General features: G+C 29.9%; 2 protein-coding genes across 3 annotated transcripts; both read left to right on the top strand.

Annotated features, from left to right (window-relative positions):
• The first annotated feature begins 3,109 nt into the window (after window positions 1-3,109).
• On the top strand, window positions 3,110-5,569 carry LOC117221160 (regulator of microtubule dynamics protein 1). 2 transcript variants are annotated; one of them, XM_033471875.2, is made up of 6 exons: window positions 3,110-3,445; window positions 3,520-3,699; window positions 3,801-3,983; window positions 4,246-4,460; window positions 4,525-4,763; window positions 4,858-5,569. In XM_033471875.2, the coding sequence occupies exons 1-6, from the start codon at window positions 3,351-3,353 to the stop codon at window positions 5,143-5,145; spliced, it is 1,200 nt and encodes a 399-aa protein (XP_033327766.2). In that variant the 5' UTR covers window positions 3,110-3,350; the 3' UTR covers window positions 5,146-5,569. The 2 variants fall into 2 exon arrangements, with proteins under 2 accessions (XP_033327766.2, XP_033327768.1); XM_033471877.2 differs by having other exon boundaries at window positions 3,112-3,428.
• A 152-nt stretch (window positions 5,570-5,721) lies between these two features.
• On the top strand, window positions 5,722-10,570 carry LOC117221161 (lysocardiolipin acyltransferase 1). Its single transcript, XM_033471878.2, has 5 exons — window positions 5,722-6,358; window positions 6,762-6,950; window positions 7,067-7,274; window positions 7,443-8,009; window positions 8,074-10,570. Exons 2-5 carry the CDS (start codon window positions 6,783-6,785, stop codon window positions 8,238-8,240), a joined length of 1,110 nt encoding a protein of 369 aa, XP_033327769.1. The 5' UTR covers window positions 5,722-6,358; window positions 6,762-6,782; the 3' UTR covers window positions 8,241-10,570.
• The last annotated feature ends 5 nt before the right edge of the window (window positions 10,571-10,575 follow it).

Raw genomic sequence — 10,575 nt, 5'->3', positions numbered from 1 at the left:
ATTGTATATATTTGTAAATATATATATTATTATTGTATATAGTTGTAAATATATATATATTTGTAAGGTTATGTCAAGGTTATGTCAAGGAAAAAATTTTCATTATTTTAACATAATATTAACAAATATTATATTAGAAATTGCAATGGAAACTTAGTACAATTATTATTACTTAAAAAATAGTCTTGCCGAGTAAAGTGGTTAAATCTACTCCTGTAGTATTTTTAACGTATAACAAATCTTTCGATAAAAAAGGAACACTGCGCCAAGTTTTAACCGTGTAATTTGCCCGTAAGAGTTTACGTCCATTCTCCTCCTTTCGGTGGCTTCTTAAAATTTGGAAAAAATGTATGTACGGTACAGTAGTACGATTTTCCGGTTTTTGCACAATTTTTTTTTATCTCCCTTATTTTTGCAACATCATTTTAATGCACATCCAATCCGCAGCAAATCCTGTCTTAACATTGAATCAACAACCAATCGGAGTGAAGCAATTTCTACTCCTATTCTCGCTAACAGAGTGCGCTGCGGCCTGAGCGTCTTGCAGAAACTTGGTTATCACTGTATTGGAGAACATAGCGCGCGAAATTCAACCAATAAATAAGCTAATGACTATAATTTCGCATTAAATTTAATTGTTTAGCTTCTCCTCGAAATTGCCATCTAAAAATTGAAGATTTCGATAATATCGAATAATAATAAATAATATATATAATATAATATCGAATAATAATAAATCATAAGAACTACGAAGCCAAAGCTAGAAACAGTAGTATTTCATAACCTAGAAATAGAGATTTGTAAAAGGAAATAGAGATCTAGAAATAGAAATATGCTTTTACGAGGTAGAATAAAAACTAAGAACCTAATTGTTCGGGATATTACAAATAGAAATGAGAAAAGAAAAAAAAACAAGCTATTATAGAAGTAGTATGAGAATTTGTAGAAACGAAGAAAACCTATATGATTTGAATCGCGCGCGGTAAAGTGTCTATGAACCACGGTGCAAGCTAGAACTGTTCCTACCTCAGCGCCGCCCGCGGTGGAGTGATGAACTTTCGATAGCTTGGCGTCAGTTCGCAGCCTATCTCAGTAACGCTAAATCGAAGACGGGAGTGTCAAGAATTAACGCCGCTACGCATTACCCTACCCCAGCTCATAATCCGAACGAACGCGAGTTCGACGCTTCGGATAATTTCGGTAACAACTTCGGGAGTCGAGAGAGAGAGAGAGAGAGAGAAGGCGAAGGCGAAGTCTTTCTCTCCCACTCTTGAAACGCTAAACTTCCAGCCGCGACGGCGAACGGCGTGAGCCGCCATATGCGATTTTATGCTTCTCAAACATACATAGATATCTCCACTTTCCGATTAAAATGAAAAAAAATTGGGGCCAAAATTTGTACTATTTTAAAATATTACAAGGAGGCTTCGTTTTCATCACGTTTGTACGCTTGAACGGATTTTAACGGAACTTTAGATCTTACAAGAACTGATTCAAGATTTTAAAAATGAAGAAAATTACAAAAAATATCTCAAGTAGATTTCACAGAAAATTAAATTCTGCGTATGTATGCACAGCCTAGTGTCACATATATGTGGCAGTTTTTAATGAGGTTACAGTGACAGTGGTCCACAACGTGTGTACATTAAAACCAGGCGTAGTCGTAAAACGTATTCGGTATACAAAAATTAACTCTTTTATTTCATCCGATAATGATGAAGATAATGTAGCTTCGTAGCTCTTGATTAATACCAGAGATGAGTAGAGAGATTGCCTGATGCTCGGGTTTTGCTGGTTCGCTGTGGCTCGACGAAACTCGTCAAGCAACATACGGTGCGCATCGAGTTTTAAAAAGAAGATGAGAACCTTTTCCAGCGTTGTAGCAAATGCTGACTGCAAAGCCAGACTTCCCTTGAATGTTTCTTCTTAGTTCGACTTTAGCACTAATTAACTGCTCGAAAATTCACCTGCGCGCTTAGTTTGGATAATGCTTTTTATTATATAATAGAGTTACTTTTTTCAACTTACCGACAAATTCAGAAATGGAACTTCATCAATTACGAACAAATGCTGTACTTATTCACCACGCTCAACAATAATTAAATATATGACATATATATACTACAAATTGATATATAATGATGATATAATAATGATATATATATATAATAATAATAATGATATATAATTGATATATGTCTACATAATTGACAGATATTTTACATTTTCCTTGAAATTTTTGAATTTTTTAAACTTGCATTACGCAATTGTTGTAACTTCTAAGCAGTTAATTCATATGAAAGCTGTAACTTTAAAATTGAGAAGGCATTTTCAATATTTGAAAATTACAATCATAAATATAAATAATCTTTTAGTATGAGATACCGCCAATTGATTCTGCAGAAAATGAATATTTAAAATTGAATAATAAGCTGCTTCATAATACAGCATTTATGTGTGTGATTATTTTGTAATTGATAAAGTTCCATTTTTGAATTTACGGGTAAGTTAAAAAGAGTTATAAAAAGCATTATCCTCATTCGTAAATGCTTCGGTCGTAAATCTTACAAGGCGACTGATTCCATTATTCGGAACCCTTTTTATACATCGAATTTCGCGCCGCATTGCACAGATGGAGCGTCAACTGAACGCATGCGCGGAAAGAGTGAGATCATATCGATGAGGCTTGTTCGCATGATTCGTCCGACGTCATGCTATCTTGCTTACTCGCCGTTTACCCTCTCTATTTTCGACTGTGAGGGCAGCACTGTTCAACCGTGAATTGTCAGCCAATCAGAGAAAAGCAATTTCTACTGCTATACTCGCTAGCGGACGCTCCACGAACGGTCAGGATACTAGGAGGTCTGCTATACCGTAATATCTCCGGGATTTCGCGATTTTCCTACCTCCCTTAGCTGTCACAAACATCCCCACCATTTTACTGCGCATTCAAACAGTAGTGGATTCTGTCAGCATTCGAATCGTCAGTCAATCAGAGCAAAGAAAATTTCTGCATGGACCCTCGTTAACGAATCGAACTGCGGTCTCGATGTGACAGGAGTAGGACTCATTACTGTACATACATCATACACACATATAATACATTGCTGTATGACTGTATATACGTATCTACAATGTGCCGAATCATATTTCTTTTTTAGTTGCCGGTATACGACATGTCATACGTCTTGTGAATTTAACCTTTTATTTCCTTCTGAAAAGGCAGAAAGCCTTATTTTTTATTCATAAGTGAGGGAGAAATATTTTTTAGATAATATTAAATAATTCAGCTGTTATCCTTTGCGCCCGGTTACTATGTTTTCGACAATTAATAACTGTGAGAATAGCTTATGAACAAATATCGGCTACAACGGTACATTGATGCATTTAGTTCGATTGTAGATCCGCAACGTTACTTTCTTAAATATGTATGTGTTTCACTTCGGTAGGAAGAGAGTAATTTGTGACTACAACCTGTTCTTATGCATGTGTACTTTACTCGAATAATTTTGTTTGTAGCATCATGAACCATTTACAAAGTGGCAGCTTCATTCCTGCTGCTATTGGTCTAACTGTTGGTGTTGTCAGTGCAGCTAGTATATTTATTTATCATAAAATTTTAGAAAATCAATACCATTCAAATTTGAAAGGTGCTGAGGCAAGAATTGCTGAATTGCAAGAAGAGTTAGAGTATGTAAGGTAGTAATGTATTTTGAAAATATGTAAATGTCTTAATCGACATTTGTAATTCTGTAAGAATTTTACAAATCGAAGTACTCACTTTATTTATTATATTTAAGACGCAGTCAACAAAAGAAGAAACAAAAAGTTTCACAGAAATTTACATCTAACGATAGCACATATACTGCAACGGATAATGAAACTGACATCGATGTTTTTTCGACAGCAGACACAGACATTGGAGCCGATGAATTTTATGACTGTTCAGACAGCGAAAGTATCGCTGCTGAAAATGATATAAGGTTGGTATTAAAATGTGTATTGAAATAATATAAATGTGTTATACTCTTTTGAATAACACATGAGAATTTTCAATTGATTTTAGTAAACATATGAATCAGCTTTCTCAAGAAACATCTTAAGAACATTCCACTTACGTCATTTACTTTGCGATTTAAACAAAATTATCTAATAGTACTTTGGAAAAATTAGAGTTTAATCATTTTGGCAAGTAAAATTATTTTAAAAATGTAAAAGGAAGAGATTATATGTTCAGTAATACAGGCTCTCGAAGGAACTGAACCAATTGGATTTAATACTTAAGACGATTGACAAGGAAGCAAGTGGAGATTTCAACATCCAGGCATACTATAAGTTACAAACACTGGTAAAATCTCATTATGATAATGTAAATGTAGTATGGAGGTTTGCAAAAATATGCTATAAATATGCAGAGGCTACAGACAATTCTGACACGAGAAAGAATATAATTCGTGAAGGTACGTACAAAGTATTGATTTGTTTGAAAACATCACAAAAGCAAATAATATTTTATTATTAAAGGAATTGAACAATGTGAGAAAGTTCTCTATATTCAAAATGCTGATTTGTACAAGTGGTATGCTATACTAGTAGGATTAAATGGTGATTATTTATCGACAGCAGAGCAAATAAAAAATGGTGTCCATTTTAAAAATTATGTATTAAAGGCGTTAGAAATGCAGCCAGATGATAAAGAATTACATTATCTGCTTGGCAGATTTAAATTTGAAATAGCAAGTTTAAATTGGCTTAAGAAAAAGGTTCATCTTATGATTCAATACAGTATTATTACATTCTACTGCCGTGTTAAAATATTTTTTTGTAAACTGATTCATTTTCTTGAAATATTTGTAGGTAGCGGCAACATTATTTTCCGAAATTCCAAGTGCATCATATGATGAAGCGCTTGATTGTTTCGAGACAGCATCAAGACTTGGACATAATACTCCGCAAATTAAATTATTTATTAGCAAGTGTCACATTGCTTTAAAGCAGTATTCACGTGCAATTAATTATCTTGATAATATCTTGAAGGAACCTGCATTGACAACGGCAGATGAGAATGTACATGCTGAAGCAAAAAGACTTCTTGATCAATATTCAGGATATCGTTCATCGCAGGATATATATTTGTACATCTGAGTCATATTCAATACATTTGAAAAAGTTAGAATACTTATATGTATAATATATATATATTAAAAATAGAAATATATTATATAATATATAATTAATATACTATATATTTATACATATATTATAAATAAAATTAAGCATACATATAAATACAAAATTTGGCTCATAGGTTAATACAAACAGCTATGTTAAATAGTTTATAACAAATAATTATATAATATGAAATATAGGTACTAAACAAAAGAATTTGATGTGACCTAACAAATATTATTATTTTATCTTGTTTAAGATTTTATAGAACAGTTTATACTATAAAGATTTGCATGAAAAGGCATTTTATAGCGGTAAAAAGTTTTGTGAATAATTAAGAATTTCTACCTTTTTTGATACATAACATTTTGTATACGCATGAATATATGTATGTATATCAGTCGTGGCTATTAATTATTTTTTTAACGATTTTTCAATTTATTGCTACTAATATCCATTACTTATATTTGCTAAGTCATTTCCTGTATAATAATATTTTGTGGAATTGAAAATTTCAATCAATTTTTTAATTCTAATATCTGAAATTGTCAATGTTTAATTTTTGTTAACATTCCCTCCGATACATTTGTTAAAATTGTATATTATTGGTAATTGATATTGATATTTTTTTAATAAATCTACATTGTTCACGTTTTCGAACAAATATAGATGAAACTACCAGTAGTTATATAATTTAGCTTGCTTAAGCAACTTTTCGTTTATGTAAAAGTATATTATATTTTTCGATCATGTCACAATCGTTATTGTTACTTTTATCTTTGAGCAGTATGTTATTAAAAAATTACATTCCTAATTATTGTTTTTAATATTATTATACGAAACCGAATAACATGACAGTAATCATTGATGTTTTAAAATAATAATGCATATCTTTTTCACGCAATAACATAAAGGTAATTGTTGTAAATTTTTTAATAAAATTATAAAAGAGAAAAATAACATGTTACAGATGATTATAAATTTTCTCCCTGTTTTAACAGATCAATAATGGTCCTCACAGCATCCCAGAACTCAGTGTATACTGGGTGGAAAATGGGGTAGAAGGGGTGAAGCAGATAGAAGCCCTTCTAGTAAGATACAGGGGAAGCCAGAGAAAACATTTCAGAAAGAAATAGTTACTGCTGAAGGCTTGTAAAGAGTGGTTCATTTACAGCACATACATGATAAGGTAATTCTATTATTTAATATATACAATTACATCTCTATACTTTAGTTTTCAATTTAATTTAAATTATTATTGAAAAGTGACACAGTTTTCCTTTTTTTTCTCACTACAATAAATATAGAACATTTATAAAATTATTTATCAGATAAAATTACAAGTTTTCTTTCTATGTAAATACTTATGTTTGTGAAAAACATTTTATTGTTATAAAATAAAATCCCGTATAAATTAATCTATTTGTTTATTAAAATGATGTTACAAATATTGTTGTAATTATTTGTTAAAAATTTATAATTATAAACAAATTATTTATTAAGAAAGTGTATACTAATGTAATAGTAAAATATGGATTCATGTCTCTGTGTACATGTAATGAAATGAACATGCATTTTATTGCTTTTTTCAGATATCTTGTACATATTTTGTGATGCGTGGACTTTTACGTGGTACTTTGTACTGTGCACTGTGGTATGGCAGTGTAGTGGCTGGATTTTTATTTATTGCTTGTCCTATGATACCATTGTTACTTTTCAGCCCTTTGAAATTTCGAAAATTCAATGACTTCTTATTTTCTTGTTGGGAACTTTATTCTACAGTAAGTAGATTGAATTTCATTTTTTTTTGTTCTTCATTAATTTTGTTTGTAAAAATGTACTATATTGTATTTCTTTCAACTATAATCACTGCATTACAACATTTTGTATGTTTTAGGCTCTTCTAAAAGTTTTCGGAGTAAAAATTCTCGTATCTGGAGATCATATATCTCCGGATGAATCTGCTATACTTGTAATGAACCATAGAACCAGGGTAGATTGGAATTTCCTATGGGCAGCGATGTACCAAGCATGCTTGCCTGGCATAGCAGCTCACAGATTAAAGTTTGTTTTAAAGGATCCCATACGACACATTCCAGGACCAGGTAATATAGCGTAGTAAAAGGTATATCAAAAACAGAAGTTCATTGAAATAAAGTTTCTTTAAAAACATTTTAAGTTACTTTCAAATTTGATTTTAAAATATTAACGTCGATATTTTTATTCTATAGTTTTAAAGTGTAACAGAATTTGAAAGAAATATTATGTAACAGGGTGGATAATGCAAATGAACGGTTTCCTTTATATAACACGACGATGGGAAGAAGATCAAAGTCGATTGTCGCATACCCTTAACTATTTAGTATCGTTGGACAGACGTTCTCAATTATTAATATTCCCGGAAGGTACAGATTTAACGAAAAGTAGCAAGGAGAAATCAGATAAATATGCTGCGAAACATGGATTGCCACAATATTCTTTTACGCTCCATCCGAAAACAACAGGATTCAGTTATTTAGTTCATCATCTCCAGCAAGCGAATTACCTTGACGCTGTTTATGATTTAACAATCGGATATCCTGACTATGTTCCGCAGTCAGAGCTAGACTTAATTAAAGGCAAATTGCCGCATGAGGTACATTTTCACATTAAAAGGATATCATCGTCTGACATGCCAACGGATGATGCACCATTAAGACAATGGTTAGAACGAAGATGGTACAAAAAAGAAGAAGTGTTAGAACGATTTTACGAAAAGAAAAGCTTTTCTACCGAAATTTGGCCCTTAACAAACGTATATCCATTACAAGTTGCATTATGCTTTTGGAGTACTTTAATAGGTAAAGTCTTAAATTTCATTAATTTTTTGCTAATACCTGTATTCAAAAATCTTATTAATTTCAGGTGCTACAGTCTTGTTGCTCATTATTTCACCCTTGTTTCAATTGTGGGCATTCACTCTTTCAACTTTCTTTGTTGTACTGTCATTTTTTAGTACTGGTTTTAATCAACTTGAAATGGCATGGTATTGGCGATGGAGGGCTCATTTCTTGAATCGAAAGCAAAGTTAATAAGGTTCGAAAATATGCACTTCAGCGTGAGTAAACTTAAGCATTACTTTCGAATGTTTATTTTCTTAATATTATTATAAATGTACTGTACATTCATAACTTGTAAAGTATAAAAAAATAGTGATGTAGTTATGAAATTGAAGCATATACAATTTCAAAATTTCTATTTAAAACCTGCAAGCGAAGGCTATTAATTCTGTCGAGCCTCGATAAATGTTAAAATATAATGTGGACTTGTGAATTACATTACGGTAACATATGGGAACATTTATTTTATAAATAGTATTAGTAAATGTAATAAAACTGATATAGATGTTTTAATAATTCATGTCGTGAAGACAAAAGTATAGTCTAATCTAACAAAAATACTGTGAGATCAATTAAGGGAAAGAAATTGTTTTGTAACAAGGACTGAACTATATTATGTAACATTATAGCGATAGCTTACAGTAAGTAATGACAACTTTGTAAGGATTGAAATTAGTAAATTTCCTTTTTTGAACGTTGCAGCGGAATAGAAAATTTAGACTTAAAGTCGAGTTAAATACAAAATTGCAGATACATGTTTATATCTCAATTCCTTTTTACTGTTTACACATTGCTACTATGATCGTGTAAAAAATAGATTGTAGTGAAGTACAGGATATGAGATGTTAGAACTGGGTCAATTCTAACATGAGTAATTATTTTTCAAGAAAGAATATATTTAAGCATGTTTAAAATACCATCTACTATACTACAATTAAGTCTAAAATATGTAAATAACTTTTATATTGTCTAACCATATAGGTTGCATTGTTTCCAAGATTTATGTTTATATCAATTATGCATGCACATAGTGTCAACGTAAAACAAAAAATTTAGTTTTCAGAAAATAAAAAATCTGTCAAATTTGATTGAAATTTGTAGTACATCAGTATAATATTGGCTTGTTTTGATAATAATTTGTAATTTGGAAACTGTATAAATGTATAGTATAATTTGTTCATATTTACGAAAAATGTATGTTTTTCTTAATTATTTCTTTCGGTTATAAAAATTAGTTTTCATAAATATAAAATATTTCTGCATTTATATGTAAAGTTATTATGGTTAAGTTTAAAAATCGTTTAAATTTTAAACAATATGGATAATTTTTGAAGATAATTTTATTGTTGAGCTATATAATTTCTCTCTCTCATGAGTGTATCGATTCTACAAATGTGCTTATATAAAATACATATTAATTAATAATAATAATATATAATTAATAATAATATATCATATATTACATAATTAATAATATTATTTAACAAAATAACATTTTCAATGAGAATACCTATAATTGGACAATGCATAAATTATCTACAATTTATTAATATTTATTTTGATCTCTTTAGATTGATGACAAAATAAGCATAGTTGGAATTGACACAGTGCCTCGCTATCTATTTCGAAGAACAAATTTATACATATATACATGTATGTAATAATAAAGTTATAAAGTTCTGATGTAGGTAAAGATTTAAATAATGGAAATCATAACATAGTTATGTAACTGATATTTTTTAAGAAACTTTTATCAATCGAAGTAGTTTTGATTAAATACAGAATGGAATAATTTCTTAAATCGTTTAAACCGATTAACATTTGAAGAACAATTTTACAATATTTTTAATGACACGAATTATGATCGCCTTCGTAATAAAAATATAAAAATTAAGGAAAAAAATAAACAATACTATGTCGTACAGAACGTGAGTTTTAGATATTTGATTTTGATATATTTAGCAAGAGTTCTCTGTATGTAGAATTGTTATAACCGTAATGATGTTATAAATGTAAGCAAGAGTGAATTCATGTGCCAAAAAACATATGTAGTGTGTGTGTGTGATCATACATTTCATTCGGAAATATGTAAATATCTTTAAAGAATTGTCTACCTAAAAAATGTTTCTATTTCTCAAGTAATATAATGGTTTTATTTACTCCACGTAATTGTAGATTTACAAATGTAAATATAAATGTTATACGATTGGATTTATAAAATATTATTTTATGTTGTATTAATTCTCAATGCTAGACTGTGGATGTTTATACAAATTTATATATTTGTAGATTATTTTACAAAAATCAGAATATCTAGAAAATCTATTTTATCAATCCAATTGTTCTCTGTGACGAAGATAATGTGGTAGCATCATTAATCCCAGACAATTTCAATGTTTAGAATTGTCAATATATTACAATATAATATATTTACAAATAAATATATATATAATTTGAACAAACTGCGTTAGAGAAGTATGTAAATTGAAATTGCAAATAAATCTAGGCGTAAGAAAACTTCACGAAG

Source organism: Megalopta genalis, chromosome 16 (assembly GCF_051020955.1).
Source record: "Megalopta genalis isolate 19385.01 chromosome 16, iyMegGena1_principal, whole genome shotgun sequence".
Lineage (NCBI taxonomy): Eukaryota > Metazoa > Arthropoda > Insecta > Hymenoptera > Halictidae > Megalopta > Megalopta genalis.
Note: the sequence above shows the minus strand (reverse complement) of the source record. Positions and strands in the feature narration are given on the sequence as shown.

Bases quoted from the DNA above. Each gene is read 5' to 3' on its own strand.
- LOC117221160 (XM_033471875.2), top strand. From the start codon at position 3,351: ATGAACAAATATCGGCTACAACGGTACATTGATGCATTTAGTTCGATT. The intron at 3,700-3,800 runs GTAGTAATGTAT...ATTATATTTAAG, and splicing joins GAAGAGTTAGAGTATGTAAG to ACGCAGTCAACAAAAGAAGA. The intron at 4,461-4,524 runs GTACGTACAAAG...TTATTATTAAAG, and splicing joins AAAGAATATAATTCGTGAAG to GAATTGAACAATGTGAGAAA.
- LOC117221161 (XM_033471878.2), top strand. From the start codon at position 6,783: ATGCGTGGACTTTTACGTGGTACTTTGTACTGTGCACTGTGGTATGGC. The intron at 6,951-7,066 runs GTAAGTAGATTG...TGTATGTTTTAG, and splicing joins GTTGGGAACTTTATTCTACA to GCTCTTCTAAAAGTTTTCGG. The intron at 8,010-8,073 runs GTAAAGTCTTAA...TATTAATTTCAG, and splicing joins CTTTTGGAGTACTTTAATAG to GTGCTACAGTCTTGTTGCTC.